At 39.3% G+C, this 22,215-nt stretch overlaps 1 protein-coding gene and 1 long non-coding RNA gene across 2 annotated transcripts in view; one reads left to right on the forward strand and one right to left on the reverse strand.

Moving 5' to 3' along the window:
• The window catches only part of KCND2 (potassium voltage-gated channel subfamily D member 2), a 489,380-nt gene that overhangs the window by 450,596 nt on the left and 16,569 nt on the right, over positions 1-22,215 (forward strand). The window contains exon 2 of the mRNA XM_073899120.1: positions 20,331-20,493. Within this exon, the coding sequence (XP_073755221.1) occupies positions 20,331-20,493 (163 nt within the window). The remainder of the gene's footprint in view (positions 1-20,330; positions 20,494-22,215) is intronic.
• On the reverse strand, positions 6,222-20,447 carry LOC141373897 (uncharacterized). The gene is made up of 4 exons (XR_012380297.1): positions 20,313-20,447; positions 13,727-13,910; positions 9,430-9,508; positions 6,222-6,360 (listed from the first exon to the last, which is right to left on the reverse strand). It is a non-coding gene; the product is annotated as an uncharacterized lncRNA (long non-coding RNA).

Below are 22,215 nucleotides of genomic sequence, written 5' to 3' on the forward strand. Positions count from 1 at the left end.
CTCAATTGAAAAGATTAAAAGTTAATGCAAACAGGTTCAGCTGATATGTCCTGCTCTCCTCTTTGTCAACCTGGGCCCTAAAAGGACTGAGATAGGAAAGCTGTAGCTTTTCCGTCTGGTAGGTCTGATTCGTACTGGGATCTGTGGAGCCTCTGTACTTTTTAAAACTTCGGTTTTATGGTTTTCTTTTGATTGGGGATTTATGAAATGTATTTGTTTAACTTAACTTTATAGTCTAGGAAAAATATCAATGAATAAAAAAGCATTAGATAAGGAGAGCAAACAGAAGTCCATAATGAAAAGAGGAAAGTATTTCCATCTAAGAAAATAAATTTAATTTGATTTTAAAACAGACAGAAATGAAAGAAATAGTAATCTTAAATCAGAAGTTCAAAAACCAGCTACAGGTTCCTGAAGTGATAGCTAAGCCTAAATTTCCTGAACAGATTCAGGATTGATCCTCGTTTGCTTCTGGAAAGACTTTTATTTCATCTGCAAGGCCCAGAGTGCCTGGGCTCAGATTTTGGCTCTGCCATTAATAAGCATGCACAACATCTATCTGCACAGTTCCATTCATAAATCTTTTGACTGCATGTGAGCCCTTTGAGGAATATGAGGTCAGGCCCCCGTAGCTCCTCTTGCCTCTCTTGTGATTGTCCTTGTAGGCATCTCATCCCATTAAGCCCCCTTTCTCTTATTTGCAAAATAGATGGAGTAACAGTACCTACTTCATGGTGGGGTTATGAATGTATTATTAATGATTTTCCATATAAGGTTCTTACCATAATGTCTAATAAATGTATTTACTATTTTAGCCAAGGTAGACTAGAAATGACCAGCATCATGTACACTCAAGCCCTTCGTAAGGGAAGCGCCTCAGGAGTCTCCAGGGACTCCAGACACCAACTCATCTCAACAGCAAGGAGTCCCCCTGGAGTAATAACGTCTGCACAAACCAGGAAGTAGGAAGACTGAATATGCTTAGCCCCACACTTTATAAATAAGCAAGCAGTTTCAGGTTAGATTATTTACTCAATGTCACAATCCTGGGAGGAGACAGAGCTGAACTTGACTGCAGGTACACTGACTTCATGTCTTGTCAAAATTAAAATGAAATCACTCACAATCATGTTGCTTCAGATAAAATGCCATCAACTGGCAAACAGTAACAAGGGGCATAATACATTAGTGTTTGATAATCAGTAACAGTAGTCTTTTTTTTTTTTTTAAGCGGGTCAAAAATCTGGGCAAATGTGCCATCAGATGGACATGAATAGTGACGAGTGCCTCCATGTAAAACCCTCATTCAAATGATCCTGTCATCTCTTGCTACTCTGAAATTTAGTTGCATCAATTTTTTCCCGAAACACACTAATGTGCCAACTGGGACTTGCAGACCTCTTGTCTTTGGGAGGTTTTGCTGTCATGTTATTAACTATGTGAACTGAACAGTTTTAAAGGTGAGGGTAAGGACTCCAGAGGTCTGGATTGTGGTGACATACTATACTTGTTCTGGTTTGGCTTAGTGTTTCTGGAATATCAGAAGCAAATTCCATACATAGCAGTAATAATAGTGGCTTGATGACCAACATTTCCCCTGTGCAACAGCTTATTTCAGGGGAGCTAAAGAATAAAGAGGTTTTTGCTCATATCTGGCGGATAGTACCTCCTCTACAGTGCTCTCTTGAGCACATCAATTATTATTTAATCTCAGATGCTAATAGATATGCAATTAATACAAGAAAATCAAACATTTGATATGTAATTCTGAGCCCAACAGTCCTTCAGTTTCCCTAAACAAACTCACTTGTTTTCTTCGTAAAAAAAAAAAAAGTCATTTCCTTCCTACATGCTTCCATTGAGAGTGGTATGAACATATTCAATCATTGAGAATTTTAATTTACCATTTAAGTTGATCAGATAAAGCTTTCTTTAGATGATAAGGAAGTTCTGACAAAGAAAATAAACTACTGTTTTTATCTGATTATGTAAGTAAAAACGTGTTGGTTAGAGAACACAATGTAATTAACATATAAAAAGTGTTCAGCTATAATTCATAGATTTGTTTATACTACAACACAGGATGAGCCAACATTGTGCTTGCAAATAACTATCCATAGATACAACTGATCACACAGATGTAGTTTACCAGTTGTTATTTCTGATCCTTGAACTCTTGTTCCCAGAATCATATATTAATTTGGTATCACAAGAATTTAGAAATGTTCAGATACATTTTGTCTGTTCTATCTGTGTCATCCTGTTTGCTCACATTTAATATTTATGGCATTTACCTTCCCGTGGGGGGTAATACGGCATAATGAAATAGAGCATAAAAATGGAAAATCTCATTACAGTAGCCATCCCTAGCCTTTGGGAATGGAGACGTCCTTCTTTTCAAATTTTGATTTTATAAGATACCTCATTTTTAATTAGAAAGGAGAATTCCATATACATACTCTTCAAGTGAATTAAATATACATTAGATTACAAAAAAAAAAAAAAACCTTTTTGGAAATAGTAAATAGCCCTTGAGATAATTAAAGACTTATTGGAATACTGGTGATCGATGATTACGAATCAAGAGCTTAGAGCCTGAAGATAGTGCAGACCAAATATCCCCAATATTCCTCCACGCATTTCTCTGGCTTTCCTTGGCATTCATCCTCTGAGGCATTAGAGATAGAGCACTGCCATTGCTGATCAAACTTGACTGATTAAAAAGGATCTTGGCTGGTAGAGGCAGTTGCTGTGGGTGACTCACATCTCTCTGCTTGCACATGGCAGGGCTTTGGCAGGGTGTTTAAAATAAGATAGTCTCTGATGTCCCCAAGGTTTGTTTTGTTTTATTTTGTTTTAGAAATGTTAAGATTAGTCTTGAAAAAAAGAAAAAATGATAGTTGCATAATGGGTAAGGTAAGAAATTGTTCAAGGGTGATTTTGCTCCTTTAAAACAACTCGGACATGACATATCTAATTTATGAAAGCATAGAAAATATTTCTATACCTATGTCTTTGCTTCCAGTTAATAGCCCTTAACCGGTGGCTGCTTTTCTTACCTGAATCCATTACTCTCTGGGAGTGAGATGTTCCTGCTCACGGAAGAAGACATTGCCACGTGAATGGTGGATGTTCTAATATACACAGGTGGAAAAACAACTAAAACAAACTCATTTAAATTATCCTCGAAGTCACTTACTTGCTATGTTAGTACACGAGAATTATAATTAGTACAAGATTACTTTTGTTTTTGAGTAGGAAAGCTGAGATATTAAAACAGCACATCACATTCATGAGAAAGATCATAGGGCTTAAAATTAACACCTATCACCACGGTCCCACATCCTCTTTCATTAATGGCACCCTATTTCAGTAGGTATATAGTGACAGCTCTTCACAGAAACCAAAATATATTCTCTGACTTTATGTTAAGTGCAACATGTAACTTTCCATCTAAGTTTTCCACTTGCTATCTTTCCTAAAAACCACTTGTAGATTCATTTGACTTTTGTCATTAATTAATAATTAGGGAGTTAAACTTGTATCCATGCCTAATCAGTCTAGTTTAAAAAAAAAAACTACTTTTCTTAAATGTGACATTTGTTTGAGATCATTCAGACAAATAATCAACTATGAGAACTTTCCTACTTCTTACTTTAGTAAGCCTAAGCAAAATTCCACTCAAAATTAACATATTTCTAGGATAGCAAGAGCTCATAATTTGAAGTGATTCACTCATTTCAAATCTAGAATCTTTTGAGATGTTTCAACAAGAAAGCCTCACAAAGGCAAAAACAAAATTACAATTTATTCATTCTAAAATATGAAATAATTAGCATCATACTACGTATAAGCAGTAAGTCAAAAAACCATGAATAAAGTTAGGAACTTATATAAAAACCTGTTTTTCTTCTGACTTCATTTAATAGAGTTTAATGTAAGAAAAACAAAACCTGTTGGCCACATTCCCCTTTTGACTTCCCTACGTTAATTTGTTTATTAGATTCTCTGCTCCCTTCTCCACACAGAGGGAGGTTTCATAAATGCACATTGACATGCCCACTGTAGGCTTATGTGGAAAGGAGAATTAATCCTCCATTGTGTAGCAGTCAAGTCCTATTTAGTGGTTTGCCTGCGAAGATCAATACAGGGTCTCTAAGGCATAATGGCTGGCTCCGTTCACTCTTGCTAGACAAACAAACGCCCTTTTTAAAAGTCAGTTCACGAAGAAAGCTTTTTCTAGGCACAACCTAGCCCTGAGTAAAACTTTAAACAGTCCAAGTTTGCATTTCAGCGCTGCAGCCTTCATTTCTGAGCCCTTTTCCCTGCTTTGAATGTGACTTTGCCAACCTCTCCCCCATTAAAATCTGCCTTCAAGAAAATAATTTGATGTATAAATTCAATCCCAAAGAGAGACTCAAGAGTTCAAAGGCGTAATGTGTTACCACTCTCAAGAATAGTTGTATTTTAGCAAAGACAAGGATTCTTAGGCAGAATTAGTCTCTAATTGTGGAATTTAAGTCATTCAAAGAGCATGAGAGACATTTATGAGAAAGTTATTTCAATACCCTCATAGACGGGGACTTAACCCCACCTACTCATAAGAGTACCTCTGCAGCAAGAAGTTGCCTGAAAGCCTCCTCACAACACATCCTTTTTTATTGTTTGGCTAATTCCTTTTTAATCTTCAATTCAGATTCAGTTCAAATCTCGCCTCCTTGAGGAACTATTTCCCAAGTATACTCAACTCCCAAGATATCCCACAATCTATTTCTATCATAGGAGTTACTACATTTCATTGTTCTGTCCAATGCTGCCTCTCTCCCGGCTAGAAGTCACTAAGAACAAGCACCGCTGCCTTTAATCTCTGCCTTCCCACACATAGCGCAGTGTTTGGCACATCACACACCCTTCCCTCCCCGCCCCCGCCCCCACCCCCACCCCCACCCAAATTATGTAAGTAGCAGACAACACCAGGGCAATCAGCTCATCCCCCCCGTTCACCTATTATATGCCCACTGACACCAGGCGACCAGTAATGGCAGAGAGGGCAGTAGAGGAAGAGATGGATGAGCTGGGATACAGAAGCTCCCCACCCTCTTGTCCCTAGGATGTACATTTCCTACAGACAAGATATTACAAAATGTTTGATGAAATATGTTTAACAGTATTGAGGTAACATTTTGTTGGATGGTTTCAAACTCTTCCACAGGAAAGCAATGGTTAGCCTTTCCAAAGTAAGTTGATTATCCCGAGAATGTTCCCTCTAAGTCAGAGGTTGGTAAACTAGGACCCACAGTCAAATACAGCCCATCTCCTGTTTGTATACTGTGTAAGACCTTAGAGGAGCATTTACATGTTCAAATGGTTAGAAAAATAAAAATCAGAAGAATGTTTCTTGACACATAACACTATATGAAATTCAGATTTCAGTGTCCACGAATAGCTTTTATTTATTTATGAACGCTGACATTTTTATTGGATGATAGTCACCCTCGTTCATTTATGGATTATCTAGGGCTGCTTTTGCACTACAACAAAGTTGAGTAGTTGTAACAGAAGCCATATGTCCTGCAAAGCCTAACATTTTACCATCCTGCCCTTTACAAAGACAGTGCTCTAAATGAGCATATTAGGAACAACAAAGGCAACTCAATGACATTGTTTACATCTCTTTAAAAAAATAGTTCAGAAAGAATTGGGCCTGAGGAAAGGAGGTTCACTTAGGGTTTAGGAGAGTAAGGCACTGGTGTGAGCCTCCTTACTGTGAATAGCAGAGGTGTAAACAAGATAATTAACAATTATTTCTAGTAAAAGTTAGATCAGATAGAGCACAATGCAAGCAATAACCTTAGGCATTTGGGAGATAGGAGAAAAAGAACATAAATATACAGAAACCTGAGATCATGAGAGTTCAATTATTTATTACCCCCACCACCGTCCTTACCTGTGAGATCTTTTTGGAGGAAAAAAAGAACCAAATGTTAGATCTATTATCAGTATGAAAGTACCTCACTCATTACTAGAACTAGATAAAATTTTGAGGAAAGGAAGAAGGGAGGGAGAAAAGAAGGAAGGAAAAATATATTTAAGAGGAATATTTGCCTTCAGCTTTTATCACTTGCTTTAACTTATTTTTCTTTTTTTATACGTGGAAGTTCACTACTTGACGTGCTTTTATTCCAGCAGACAATTTTATCTGTATTTGTAAAACAAGCACATGTTTTGAGGACTATGTCAAGGATGTTTCTTCTGCCGTTTCAAGTTTAAGCCTTGTTTTCTCATAATGAAAATCAACCACCATTGATCCCATAGTGACTGTTCTGGGAGGTTAAGGTGCTGAATTTTGAAGGCTTTACCCTGCAACTGCAAATAAACCATTATCATCAGCTCTCATTAGTGGTAGAAACATAAAGTTGTCAAACACATTGTAAAAGAGTATTCTAGCTATCCATGTTAATGACATCTATAATGGAACCACTATGTTCTTTCTCGTGTTTAATTTAAAGCACACATTATATGTTTATATTTTATTGCCAAACCCTCATCCATCATCTTATAGTCTCCTTTAAACATAAGAATATTTTTTTCTTTATTTAAATTTATAACTAACAGCCAGGCTCTGGCATGTTTAGCTATAGACTTTCATTACTGTAATAAAAAACAACAACAAAAAGAAAAACTAACTCCTGCAACGAGAGGGTCATGAGCAACGGCACTAACTGTGGAGCTATGTTCATTTTAAAAGGCAACTTGGTTTTACATATATTCACCTGCCCTTAGAATATGCTTTAATTTATTACTAATGGTATTCTCAATGATCTGTTGAAGGATACAACTCTGAAATGGTTTATTCTAATTAAGAGCCTCTTGCCAGCACTTAGTCACCACGAGGCTCAGAAGCCCCGGGGGCCAGCTTTTATTACACACTGTGCCCATTTCATACAAGTAGAACATTTTACAGTCATCAAATCTAGCTGGACATCTCTATACTGTCGCTTCATGTTTGGCGTTTTTCTCCTCACTCTGTCAAAACAGATACTTTGGTTGTTTAGCTTATTTTAAATGTACAAGCGATTGAAATGCACCTCTTTGACAGAAACTGAAAAGCCTTGAGCCTGCTCTAGACGATGCAACTTTCCCTCAGTCCCTATGCAGCTTCCTAGGCCTGTGGTGTCTCAAGATACAGGATGACGGGACACCCAGCGCAGCTACCCAGAGAGGTCCTCTTGGTCTCACTACCGGGATTCTAATTCAGATCAAATGTGATTTTTCTGCTTTTAGGGGAAGGGCTGGAGTCTGTCCACAAAATAACAGCTCTGCATCTGGGTCATAACATCTTAGACCAGAACGACCTTAGCAGGGAGCTACGGTGCGGTAGGCAGAGCCTGGGTTTGGGGGGTGGGGGAAAGCCCTGGGTCCCAGTTTGGTTATGCCTCTTACTAGCTGTCCAGACTCCAGGGGGCTCCATTTGCCAGACTGGCCTGTCATCTGACTTTCTGCCAGTATGGACAATGGGAACATCGGCAGGAGATGGGAAGGTAGGGTTCGCGGGGAGACACCAGGGTATTTGTCCCTCTTTGCATCTTCTAAGGCAGCAGCTGACCCTCTTTAGTGGTTCTAGTTCCGCCCCTAAAGGCCTGCTAAAGATCCAGCTGCCACCAGGGACTCGGCCTTTAGGCTCAGAAAGCTGTGTTGTCCTTTGCCTGTCCAGCCTCACGGGGGTTGTGGCTTGGACTGCCATCTCCTGCCTCATCTCGAGCCCCGTTCTCAGCGACCGCAGTGCCACACCCAGCCCCCTTCATTCTCTTCATTAAGTCCTTGCTGCTATAAATAATTGGGGTGGCTTCTGTTTTCCTGCTTAGGCTCTGAATACAGACAATACTATTACCTTAATTACCTTAAAAGTAAGGCATTGTGCCTATAACCTAATCTCATTTCCAGAAAAAGTAAGCGTGGTTAGGAACATACAAAGAGATGTAAGAAATTATGATTTTATGTGCTTGAAATGTGGCATATATTCTGGGATTTTTAAAGTTTAATTTCTATTTCAACTTATTTTCACCTGCTTTGTTTCCTCTTTTTCCTTAAAATGAAACATCAGGAAAATGATTTTTTTTAAGATTTTTATTTTTAAGTAAGCTCACACCCAAAGTAGGGCTCGAACTTACAACCCAAGATCAAGAGTTGCATGCTCTACCACCTGAGCCAGTCAGGCACCCCGAAAGTAACTTCTTTATAGAAGGTTCTTTTTAGTTCATTTATGTTTAAGCAGGTATACTTTTTTGTTTCATTTTTATTTAGTTTATTTTATTATTACTATTTTTTAACTATATACAATCAGAATGCAACTACAGGAGCATTTTTCATATAGGAATCTGACTGGTTAGAACTATAGAGGTAGAGATATGAATTTATTTAAGGCCCTCTTCATTTATGCTTATTTAGGATACACCCTAATTTACATAGTTAATAGAAAGAATGACCATTCAATCAATGCTTTAACTGCCTAAGAAGAGGCAAAAGAATCTAAACATAAAATGCATATAATATCTTCATTTAATTTTAGGAGATAACTTTGTCTCTCATTGAACAGCATAGAATTGTTCTCCAAAAGCCTCTCTAATGTAAATACAGGCCATTGGATTCTCATCAAAAACAAAGTTTGTTTAAGGATATAGAAACTTTCTAGGTTAAATTGAAGACTTGAATTTTAGTAGAAATACCTGACTCTCTTTGGGAGGTTAAATCACAGCTTCTCTGCTCTGCTTTCCTTTTGTATTTAAACAGCTGTGACTCCTTACATGAAGCATAATCATATTAAATTATTTATCCCTAAAGAATTTTGGAATTTTTAGCAGGAAAGAAGTCCCTCATCAGTGACTAGGCAGAGCCATGCATAAATGAAGAAGGACCAAGGCAGGTCTACCATCTGGCTGTATGACTCATGAGAAACTACCTTTGATGGTGAGCTAGAGACCGGACCCTCAACTCCACCACAAGATAACAGGAGCCCAGGTTCTGCCCAGGGTGGTCAGTTGAGTGAAGGGCGCCTGGACAGTCCTGGGATTGCCATTAGATCGTGCTGTTGACTGAATATTTGTGTCCCCCCAAATTCATATGTTAAATCCTAACACTCAGTGTGGTGGGATTAGGAGATGGGGCCTTTGGGGGTGATCAGGTCATGAGGTGGAGCCCTCAAGAGTGGGATTAAGGCCCAGAGAGCTCCCTTCCCCCGCCACCATGTGAGAACACAGTGAAAAGACAGTTCTCTATGAACTAGGAAGTGGGTTCTCATCAGACACTAACTCTGTAGTGCCTTGACCTTGGACTTCCCGGCCCCCAGATCTACAGGAGGGACACAGCCTGCATTTGGGTCTCAGAGCCTAATTCCCTGCCCTAATAGAGGGGGAAGGGGGGAAGTCTTACCTCCAGCACAGTTAGAATTTTGTGCTTTCTTTTCTGTAAAGCTCAAGTAGACGATGGGCAGCAAAATTAGCAGGCCTTCCTGGGCAGAGTTAGAAACAAGAGATGTGTTAGGTCCTTCCTAGATAATCTATAAGTAATTTCAAATGTACAGTCCAAAATGAAATAGGTAAATACTTAAGGATATCTTAAAGGTGTCATGAGGCCGATAATGGCTAATAGGTTTGAGACAGTGTAAACTCAGGTGGAAAGAGATGAAAACTTTCAGGATAAACATCTCCACTTCATGCTTTGATGCTACCTAACTGATTTCTTCCCTAAGACGTGCTGCAGACATGACTCTGGGGAGTGTCTCCTCCTTCCTCCCATGGCAAAGGCACTTAGTAGTCTTTGAATGGATTGTAGGCAGTAAATAATGTTGATGGTATCAGCAAGTGAGATAGGAGGCTGGTTATAAGAAAACAAACTTAGGAACAGAACTGTTGAAATGGCCCTGGGCTTGGGCTCCTTGGGTGACCGCCTGCAGGCAACAGCAGTGACATGGCCTCAGGCAGGGCAGGGAGCTTCCTCCAACAGTTCTGGCTCAAAGGACAGGAAGAGAGGAAGCCACGCTGCAGGTAATTGAGGAAAGCCCCCAGGGTGAGAGCAGCTCTCATAGTGTTGAAGATGAAACCCCCTGGGATGCCAAACCGAGAGAGGCATGCTCTGGAAGCTGGTGCCATCAGCCCAAAGCCAAAATGACCAGGCATTCGCCGGGACCTTGATATGCTTGATGGATTAACGTTCATCTGAGGGAAGACAGGCAGACCTCCTCCAATATACTCCGAGGGCATAACCGGAAAGGACCAAGTTAAGAAAAATGGATACCAAACAATGGAATTCTCAGAAATTGCTAGTGCTCACTATCTAAGATTAGCAGCATCTTCGAGAAGATTAGAGAGATATGGAAAGAGCCTGCTATTTCCCAGCATGATACGTGAGACTCAGGGAACCAGCGGTCCTATTCATTCGTGTTGCTGGGTATTTGAGGATTACAAAATCTGTCAAATTTGGGAGGATTTGTATTTTGGAAATTCTAGCAGGGTATGTGTTGGTTAAGCATGTGATAATGGAAAACAAGTAGGAATTAGAAAATTGTCAGTTCTCTCGGCTTCTCTGTTCATTTAAAAATCATGTAGGTTAAAAATGCTTTCTCTGGGTTTAAAAAGTGAGATTAATTGACAGTGTAGAACTAGGCTATTCTGAGTATATCATCTAAGTATTCAAAGAGGAATTTAGACATATTGAGAAAAGGAGATGGTGCCGGGCTTGGAGAAAGAAAGGAAGTCTGGTGAAAAAAGAAAGAGCAGTGGATGTGTCTTCCCCTTCACTCGCTTCCCTATTTATTGGTTACCATTAGACCTCTCCCTGGAGGATTTATTTAAGCAGTAAACATTTACTGGGTTTCAACTGTTTGCTCAGCTCTGGGCAAGGTCTCTGCTAGACTTGGGCTTATAATGATGACAGGATCCTTGACCTCCTGAACCTCTTAGTTTAGAGAGAGAACAGACCTTTAAAAAACTAATTGTACTTCGTTAGTTGCAAGCAGCATTGGAGGCAGTGGGGAGGGGAAACATCACTCTGATTGGACAGAGATAAAGTGGTCAAGAAGTTCTTCAAAGAAGAACTGATACTTGAGCTTTATCAGTGTAAATGAGGAGATCACCCAAAGGATTTATGCAAAGGGGGATATTCTAGAAAGAACAATATATACAAAGGCATGGAGGAATGGAAAGACATAATACAAGCCAGTAATTGGAAGCGATTTGTTCCAAGTGGAGCATGGAGCTGTGTGGGTGAGCGAGGAGGATGGGGTGGCCACGGCATGAAGAGCTGTGTCTGTCCTGCTAAGGAGCTGGGGCTTTTTCCTGCAGGTGATAGAGCAACAAGGAAGGCTTTTATGTCAGAGAATGACAAGATCTGACTCTAAGCTATGTGAGAGTGAAAGGATAGCTCCAGGCAACAAAGACTAAAACCCCAAAGCAGGAGAAGACAGTTCCGGTGGTCCTACAGCTGGGAAAGTCAGCTCCCAGCGTTTTTAGAATGTTGTGCCTCACAATAACTGATTGTACATGTATTTTTATAACCTTGTTAAAAATGAAGACTAAAGTAAACGTTACACATGTAGGCTCTGATTAGCATACTTTGAAAATAAAGCATTCTTTAAAGGAGACTATAAAGAGTTCTATTGACGATATTCATTTAGGTAAAAAACACTTTATTAGGATATTCGGTCATAATCATGTGTTGCATTTATAACCTTTAAAGCCTCATTTGATCATATAATAGGCAAAAAAAAAAACGAGAGAAAACAGGATCAGAAAAGAATTTGTTTTAGAAAAAGGCACAAGCTAGAGGCACACAGTTAGTAAGCCCGCCTGAAATCCAATGTTGAGAGGTTAGAGCATAAATGTGAGTAGATGTGGTAAAAGCATTTTGGCCGTTCCTCAGTTTTCCCCTTCTTCTCTATATGCAACCCCAGTCCTTTCATTTTCCCTAACTTTCACACTAAGGGTCTTGGTTAAAGGGCTTCTTGTTTAAAATTACACTTTAGTGATATCTCACATTACGGAAATATACCTATCTTTCTGAAAGAAATAGAAAATGCTGTCAGAATTATTTTACATCTTTTTTGAAACACCAGGAAAATAGATAATCTATGAAATTGGTGAGGTTTTGTCCTGTTCAACTATTTCCAGAGAAATAAGATGCCCAAAATATATCCTAAATATTAGATGCGTGTAGGCAAAGATAAGGAATTGGTACAGGCAACTTACTGGAAATACTTTCAGCTTACGAAAACCAAAAAAAGATCCTGGTTGGTTTCCAAACTTTCGTTTAGGTTTTTATGCCCCCTAGTGGGTATTTGCCATTTCTGCAGTTGTAAAATAATGCTGATATTTTTATGGCACTTCCTTTGTGCAATATGTGCTCAAGCATTTATACTAACAATGTATGACATTGATTGACATGCCCTTACATATTCGAACCAAAGTGTTTAACATTAGTTGAACCAAAAACTTATGATAGTTTAGTAAAAGCTCTGAAAACTTTGAGGAAAATGTCTATGAAGACACACTCTCGTGGAGCTCTCTGACCCGCTTGACTTTTATCAAGTTCCTTAAGAATCCGTCCATTCCTGGTTAAGGTCCTCTAATGAAGGTGCAGCATCCTCTAGCTGCCCCTTTCTTTTAGTAAATGTGGAAATTATTAATGTTGAGAACAGTAGGAAAAGCAAAAGGGAAACCTACACTTTTAAAAGAATGGCGGCTAAAAATTTGGCTTAGACTTAAAGAAACAGGAGAGAACACAGAATAACTTTAAATAACTACGCATGTGAAATAATCCAAAAAAATTCTCAAGCTTTCAACGCAGCTAGGACAGTATAGGATTGATCCTACAGGCAAGAGAGGTGAAGACAAAACCAAAGCTTTTTAGGCAAACGTTGATTTTAAAATGTAAAAAAAAAAAAAATCTTCCTATTGTTGAAGTAATACTAGGGTCCCTCTGGCAAACAAGTTGCCTACCACAAGCAAGTGTTACATAGCAACACTTAAAAAAAAGTCATTTGCTATTTGTATACATTGCAGCTACTACAAAAATTAGCCATCAAACTAGGATCCTTCTAGAATGCCAAACTGATAGCAGAAAATCCATGAATAACTAGCTACTGAGACCCTAAGGAGTAGAATTATTATTTGAGAAGTGATCCAGCTTTCAGATCAGAAGAAATGATTTCGCAGACCTCTCTGACCAGTAGTTATGTCTAGGAGAAAATTCAAGCACAAAATCAGTAATTAAAATACACACACACACACACACACACACATCAGTTGATAGATTTTACCAGGTTATTATTATACATATCACTTCATTTAATTTTTTTAAGGATACTGTCTTGGTCCACTCAGGCTGCTATAACAAAATACCACAGACTTGGTAGTTTATAAAAAACAAAAATGTATTTCTCACAGTTCTGGAGGCTGAGAAGTTCAAGATATCATGTGACCAACAGGTTCAGTGAGGGCTCGTTTCCGGGTTCATAGACTGCCCTTCTTGCTCTGAACTCACATGGTGGAAGGGGCTAAGGAGCTGTGTAGGGTCTCTTTTTATAAGCCCAACGATCCCATTTGTGAGGGCTCTGCTCTTGTGACCTAATCACCTCCCAAAGCCTCCACCTCTGAATATCATCCTATTAAGCGTTAGGATTTCAAGGTATGAATTTGGGGGAGACACATTCAGACGTATCATAGCCGATTACCTGTTTTTCAAATACTTCCATTTCCAAATACAGATTCATGTCCCATACGAAGTTGCGGGGTTTTGTTTTTGTTTTCACCAAACGTGGTAGCTTTTACTGAGCCAGCACCTGCCCTAGACGATGCACAGGATGCTCCTGGAGTTCTGTGCAGGTGCACAGGATCCATTCACTCGATTCCTTCCACCTAGCAATTCAAGACGTTTTCATTGTGAACAAGAGAAAGGGAGAGCACAAGATTGAATTACAGTAAGCATTGAGGTTTACATTTAAATCAGCATTTCCTTCCTGTTATATGTAGATCTTTTCTACCTTCCGGAGTGTTGATAAAATACATGGCTTTTGTTTTCTTAGTATCCATGGGAAGTAGTTTCACAGATGAAAAGTCATTCCTTAGCTGGGGAGGTTTGCTTATATAACATCTCTCCTTTATAAAATGAGCCTACATTTATACTCTTCGAATAAAAAGAGAAGAAAAAAATAGAAACTATATGAATAGGACGAGGAAGCTAACAGTATTGCTTAAGAAAATTCCAGGAAATATTTCTCCATTTGAGATCTAAAGACAACTGTACTTGAGGCATATGATTGCTGGACAAATGCCAAAAGGAAGAAAATTGAGTGGATATAATAAAATTTGGTTTACAATGTATTATGTTTAAAAAATTACACACACTGGAGCGCCTGGGTGGCTCAGTTGGTTGACCTCTGCCTTTGGTTCAGGTCATGATCTCAGGGTCCTGGGATCGAGCCCCATGTCAGGCTCTCTGCTCAGTGGGGAGCCTGCTTCTCCCTCTGCCCTCTGCTCCCAGCTTGTGCTCTCTCTCTCTCTCTCTCTCTCAAATAAATAAATAAAATCTTTAAAAAAGTTACACACACTTTCTATTTTCATATTACTTGATAAACTGGGAAGATGGATGGATGGATGGATGGATGGATGGATGGAAGGAAGATATAGGCATTCTATTTGTTTGTCTGAATTAACCAGATTTAGCCACTTTTCTGTCATTGAGTGCATGCCACAATTTAAGTACTTTGCAGAAACTTTTGGTTGACATCTGAGATCAAAATCTTCAAGAACCAATAGTGGAATTTTTTCTGGGGAATCGGTCTTCTGTTTAATAGGGTCTTTAACATGTGGCAAAAGATATTTTAATTAAGTATTTTAGGCAGTATGTGCAAATTTAGAATTAATATTTTTATGTGAATGATACCTCCATGTTGTACCTTTTTAACTGATATGAGGAGGGAAAGAGGCAACAAACCTAAGGTTTGACAGATGTCCAGGATGAAAACAAAAAAGCAGAAAGAAACTGGACTGGCTCTACATGGTGAATGGAAGAGCAAAGTGGGAAAAGTGAGAAGCAGAGCAAAGTAAAAAGGTGGGGAAACTTCCTTTCAATATACAAAGTTCAAGTCTGCGTATTTCTAGTATGTAAAACTTTTGGAGAGTGATTCTTTTATACTATGCCATCCTTTCTCCTGTTTTCTTCTTTTAGGAATTCAGTATTTATCTTAGTAGACCTTAAAAGCCCCTTATAACCTTTTAACAAATTTTCTTTAAATATAGAAAAAAAAATGTCTCTGTGAAAAACAAAACCACGTCTACATAATTTTTTGATGTCAATCTTTTTGGGAAAGGGGTGTTTGAAGACTGGGGACTTCAGATTAAATTCTGTAGAAAAACAGAAAGACTAGAATATATAATATCACGGGGCTTAGCACTCATTTAAAGATGGGGGTCAGGAAAAATGAGGTGTGTTTTTACATGGAATGAAAAGAATAAAATGCCAACCAGTAAACAAAATGCCTCGGATAGAAATCATCATTAAAAGATGGAAGTATTGTAGGCAACACATAAACTACAGGATCATTTAGCTGAGCTGAGTGTCACGTCTCATTATGAAGCTTTCTCTTCTACGCCTTTCCTCCATCATTGTGAGATAGGATTCCTGAGCTGTATAACGCTATTTTGCTTCTTACTAGGAGTTTGAATACTAGTTAAAAGAGCCTTTGTTAAACAAAGGGAAGCAGCTGATTTTGCCAGAGAGCTATTTCCTATCCCCAGTAGATTCTGGGCCCAATTTTAAGTTTGCAGATAAAAATTACCTGTTTCCATTCTCAAGGTGATTCCTAAGTGAGAAGAGAGACAAATGGACAACGGTAAGACCAGATACAAACCACGCTGGGTATTTGTCGTGATTCTCCGACGTAGTTGAACTAGTGAAATACGCTTAATTTTGCAAAGAGAAACAACAGTCCAATCTTAAGAGCAGGAGGCAGAGCAGAAAGAGCAGTAGATACAGTACGGGGGCGGGGAGGGGAGAATGTGGAGGGAGGCAGCGTGTGCTCCTCCGGGATCAGCCTGAGGGGGTCCCACAGAGCAGTCAGGGGCAGCCTCCTAGCAGCTCGCTGGCCGCACCCTCGAGCACCCCCACCGCGGCCCCCTGCCCGCACCCACGGGCACCCCCACCGCGGCCCCCTGCCCGCACCCACGGGCACCCCCACCGCGGCCCCCTGCCCGCACCCAGGCACGCCCACCGCAGCCCCCTGCCTGCCCTGCTCCCCATGCCCTCCTCACATCTCCCTCTGCCCCAGCCTCACAACAGCGGAGCCCTGGGGCCCATCCTCATTTTCTGTATCATGAAAAGCATCTGTCCTTTTACTCAAGAGTAAAACGATGGGAGGAGATGTCCCCACCAATGAGCACTTTGTTGTCCCACCCACGGTCCCTTTGCACCATGATCACGGAAGGTGTGGCCAGTTCCCCTCAAGCGCTTACCTTTGCTTTCCTGATTGTGAAGGAAATTTGAATTGTAAAACAAATATGGTGGAGGTAAATAATAAATACTGAATTTGATGCAGATTAGCACAGCTTTATGACATTAAAGCACTCCTATCTGTTATCTCTCTTCCCTTACGGGTCCTTCTAGGCTGAATTTTCTGCCTTTCGGCAAGCTGGCTCACATCTTTACTTTCTATCCCCTTGTTACAAAATGAACAAGAAATTTCACTTTACTCATTTTTTTCCTCTCTGAGTAACAAGTTCACTTTCTGCTTTATTTATTTATATTAGAATCTGTTTACATTCAAAAAGGATTTGCAATGATTATTTCTCTAGTTGAATCCTGGGCACCTTGTCAAAAATTGCTTTCCCAGGAAAACCTGCTTTATCAATTGGCTCAGAATCCCTTTGACTGAATCCCTCAGTTTATTTTCTCCCTTCTTCTTTTAGGTAAAGACTTTCTGAACGTATGATTATCTTCCATCCCTACCACCACCACCACCTGCTGCCTGAACTTACCAGCCTTCTGTCTTCTTAAAATCTTACTGAGTTTTGGGTCCATACCACACAGTTTAGCCCTTAATTTTCTCTAATAATTACAAGAGTGCTGGCCTTGCCTACTCTATGATACAGTGAGCCTAGGATACAAAAAGTAGCTTATAAATAGTAATTTTAAAAAATCTCTTAGAGGAAGACAGGAAAAACTTTATTTTGGATTCATTTCACTATCTTATTTATTTTATTTTATTTTATGTATTTATATCTTACAGAGTTTATTTGAATCACATGGGTTCAATGCTTGTTTATTCTGGCCACAACAAATATAGCTGAATTTTATTTATTTTCCCTTTTGAGAAACACTTTCTAGACCCTGCTTGGTAGACCTTGAAATCAAATCCCTTTTTTGAAAAGCAGCTTGTATGTGTGTATGTGTGTGTGTTTTAGTCCTTTTCCAGGACCTACTGTATAATCGGTGCAAAGAGAAAAAAAGAGGTCAATAAAATATGACTGGGCACTCAGTGTGAACTGTGGCAAACATAGAAGTTGGCTCACGTGCACACAGCATTGTATAAAAAGTTGATCTTCCAATTCCATTGACAGATCCCTATAGTAAGAAAGTCCTCACGACTTTTTTGCTCACCTTATAAATTCTTTTATGTGTGACTGTTTCCTTACTAACAAACCTCAGATTATGATTTACCTTCCCGGATGGACTACAGAAAGAGACCCTGTTGGGGCACCCAAGTGGCTCAGTTGGATAAGCAGCTGCCTTCCACTCGGGTCATAATCCCAGAGTCCTGGGCTCGGGTCGTGATCCTGGAGCCCTGGGATAGAGCCCCACATCGCCTGCTTCTCCCTCTGCCCCTCCCCTTGCTCATGTGCTCTCTGGCGTGCTCTCTCTCAAATGAATAAAATCTTAAAAAAAAGAAAGAAAGAAAGAAAGAAAGAAAGAAAGAAAGAAAGAAAGAAAGAAAGAAAGAAAGAAAGAAAGAAAGAAACCCTGTTTCATATGGACACAGCATTCCAATTCCTGGGTTTTTTTCTATTTTTTTGTTTGTTTGTTTTACTATAAATTAATTCTGTCGTTCTAATGCCAAAACTTTGTGGGAATTTTAGTTACAGTGAATTAGCTCAACTGCTGATCACCGCAAAACACTGACAAGAATGAGTAACTGAGCCTTCAAAACAAGGACCAGAACCTGTAATGGGGTCGCCAAATGTGCTAGTCAGTAGAGCCTGCTGTCACTGTCACCTCCCTTTCCTGGACCAATCCCTCTGCAACTTTCCTTTCTATATTGACACACAAATGTGTTCCCATAAAACAATGTTAGAGTGATCATTACCTAGGCCACCCTTCAGGATACAATGCAACCTCAAGTCCTCCTAAACCTCCTTGAGTCTGGATTCCAATACCTGAGCTCGTCTCAGAGTGTTGAGCACCCCAGAGCCTCAAAGTGAACATGGAGTAGTTAGGGCTCTACAGGCATAGCTCGGTAACTTCTGCAGTCCTATGATCAAAAGGTCTTCTTGCTCCCTTCCCAGGGATGAATCCTTAGAAGAACTCTGTATCAGTAAGGTAGAGAAAAATGGATTCTTCAACTAATATTTATTAAGAGCCTGCTTTGTGCTGGTGAGACACTCAATAGAGCAGATCCTGTTTTGTGGACATTATATTCTAATGATAGCAGGGCAAGTGGGTAGTCAAAAAATAAATATGTTAATAAATTATAAAATATCATGTGTTAACAGTACTGTGAAGGCCCTTCAATGGGGAAATGTTATCGAGAATGACTAGGGGAGAGAATAAGACCACTGTGGATAAGGTAGCCAGAAAATAACGTACGGAATGGACACATGTAAGCCTCAACCTGAATAATGATGGTCTGGTGTCCGCACATGTGAACAGAAAGCCAGATGGCCAGTGTGGCTGGAGGACAGTGGACTTGGTGTGAAATACAGGCAGTAATTAAACAATATGGGCTCTCGGAGATGAACATGAGGAGTTTGGATTTATTTTAGTTCCAAATCTATTAGAAGGTTTAAGCAAAGTAGCAACAGTCCAATCTCCATTCTAAAACCGTAACTCTGGCTACTATGTTGGCATGAATTGTAAAGTGGGAAATATGGAAGAGAGAGTCCAGGTAAGAAGATACATCTACCCATGGCTCTGGCAAGGGATGGGGATAGCTTGGATTGTTGTGGTAAAATGGAGGTTAAGGAAAGAGACCCAAATGGGACATAATTTGGTTGGGTCAGTGATAACAAGACCAGCTCAGAAATGAGATGCAGGGACTCTTTCAAGTTTGGTGTGAGCAACTGGGTGGTTTGCAGTTCCATGTAACTGGAGGTGATAGACTGTGGGAGGAACAGGTTTGAGGGTGGCAGAAATAAGAGGTCCTTTTTGGCTAATTTGTCTTAATTGGCTCTTAATAGGTTCTTAAAAAATCCAGGGGTAGGAAAAGTAGACCAGACCACTGAAGATATGAGTCTGATTTTCAAGATAGGCATCAGGGCTGTCAATATAAATTAGGGCATCGGCAGCATATAGGTAACTGCCAACTATGAGACAGGATGAAATCACATAGGAAAGGGTTTATATGGAGACAGTAAGAGTCTGAGACCCACGTTACCCCAGGATTTAGAAATCAAATAAGGGGGGGAAAGCCAGAAAAGAAGATGGAGAAGTAGCCAATGAGGTAGGAGGACCACAAAGGGAATTTTCTAATACTGAAGCCAAAAGAAAGTGTTGCAAGGAGAGAGAAAACTAATTAAATACAAATGAGAGATTGAATAAGATCATCATGGAGAAATGACCACTGGAGTTAACAAGTGAAGGTCAACGAGACCTTGGAAAATTTGTTTTTTAAGTGATTATATTTGACAAAAGGAATGTGCTATACAACTTTTTCTACTTGAATTTCGTAACCAATCTAATGCTGAAAAAATTAAGTGGAAAAGGATGTTATCTAGATTATAAAATTCAGCATGGAAATACTGACTATAAATAAATATAAAGAACTTTGCCATATTATATAAAGGACAAATTGAAGAGCTATCATTACATCATCTGGCTTAAAATATTTTCCAATCAAAGAGATATCTAAATGTTATAATCAATTCCTGCAAGATTGAAAGATAATTTTTTTATATTCAGATATTCATAATTTCTGGTTTATTAAAGTCTTAACCCATGTATATTGTCATCATGAAATAGAGATAGATTGGTCCAAAAGAATCATTTGAATTAAGGTAAAAAGCTATTTGTGGCAGGCAGAAATAACTTTCTGTGACTTAAAACCTTACTTTTTTTCTCTAACCCAGGTATGGGGACATGGTACCAAAAACCATAGCAGGGAAGATTTTTGGTTCCATCTGTTCGCTGAGTGGGGTCTTGGTCATTGCTCTTCCTGTTCCGGTGATTGTATCTAACTTCAGTCGGATCTACCACCAAAATCAACGAGCAGACAAACGGAGAGCACAGAAGGTGTGTATTCAGCTCTGGGCTGCCATGATTTAGCATCTCCCACTTTTTATAGTGAGCTTTACAATCCATTACTGGCTATTCAGTGTTCCAGATTCCGTCCATAGTTGCATCAGTCAGCACAAGCTAGGTTATACCACAGTAAAAAAAAAAAGAACCTTAATATCTCAGTGGCTTAAAACAACAAGGAATATTTCTCAGTCATGCTGCAGGTCCATTACTGGTCCAGCGATAGAAACTCCCATCTTGACAAAATACTTCTGCAATCATTCAAGCAGGGGTAACAGGACATGATGAATCACAATGACTCCTAAAACCTCCTCCTGGAAGTGGGCCAGCTCACTTCCATTTCTACTGCACTAGCCAAAGTAAGTCACATAGCCATGTGTAACTTCAAAGTGGGCAGAGAAATATAATCCTACTATGCAATCAGAGGCAGAGAGAAAGAATTATCTAGTAAACAGCACTAATGATGGCAGTAAAATCAAAGATAGATTCTTGGCAAATTTTATCAGAATCAGATTTCTAGATCTGATTCATTTAGTCTCTATCCATCAGGGGTCAAGCTGGTTCCAGTAGACCAGGACTATTAAAAGGAACAAAGATATGTCTCAGATATTTTAAATAGTTGACCCAGGAAGTAGGAGAAATCTGATCATTAGTAGCTGAGTTTTATTCCTGGCCCAGCAGTTTACAGTTTCTCTGAACTTCTTGCCAGCTATTAATCCCCCTACAAGTAAGCAGGATGCATACTCAACTGTAAAAGGGGGAAAACATACCTACCTCACAAAAAGATTAAGAACATACGCAAATGTATATAAATCTATGTGAGCATATCATAATACTAACCATATCTAACATTTATTGCTGGGTTACTATGTGCCAGGTACTGGTTTGATGTTTTTAAAAAATAATTCATATTGTCTTCATGAGTCTAGGAGTAAGTTGTTATTATTATTCCTATTTTTTAGATGAGGATCCTAAGGTATCCAGAAATTGAGAAATTCTGAGGGCACATACTCAATAAATTACAAAACCATTCATTCAATCCAAGCCCACCAGGCTCCCAGGTTCATACGCTTAAACATTATGGGAGATTGCTTCTCAGAAAAACTAAATGTTAGCAAATTCCCTTCCCCGATTTTTGTCAAAATAAGTCATTTTACTGTCATGGTCCTTGCTACCTAGAAATAATTTTGGAAATCTCTTTTATTGTTTCTCAGGACGGTGGTGCTAGATTTCCAGTATTCTTCACAGATACAATATCATTGTCCTTTATGGATAGATTTTTTTTTTAATTTCCAAAAACTATTCCAAACCATGACTGTGGATACACAATCCTGGTAATGTAGTATAACTATAAAATATCATGAGAGATTTGGGTCCAGTTCATAACTGGCTTTGTAGGTAATTCCAGAACAGAATTTTAAGTATATTGTCCAGAGAACATGTTCATGTCCACCATTGCAGATCCTCTTCCGTTTGCAAAGAATCACTTTTTCAGCCTTGCCCTTTCTTGCTTCCCAAAATCCCCCTTTTTTGGACAGGTACCCAGCCTTTAACTAATTATGTTAGAGAATAGAATAATCCAATTAATATGAATATATGGAACTGCTAATTCAACAAACAGAAGTTAGCAAAAGGCACCCTCTGAGCAGTTGGAGTCTCATGTTAGGCATATCTTTGGCAAGCAGAAGTGGAGAAATTTTAGCCACAGTTGGACCT

The sequence above is a fragment of the Callorhinus ursinus genome, unplaced genomic scaffold (assembly GCF_003265705.2).
Source record: "Callorhinus ursinus isolate GAN/ISIS: 27379988/994484 unplaced genomic scaffold, GSC_fseal_2.0 scaffold12, whole genome shotgun sequence".
NCBI lineage: Eukaryota > Metazoa > Chordata > Mammalia > Carnivora > Otariidae > Callorhinus > Callorhinus ursinus.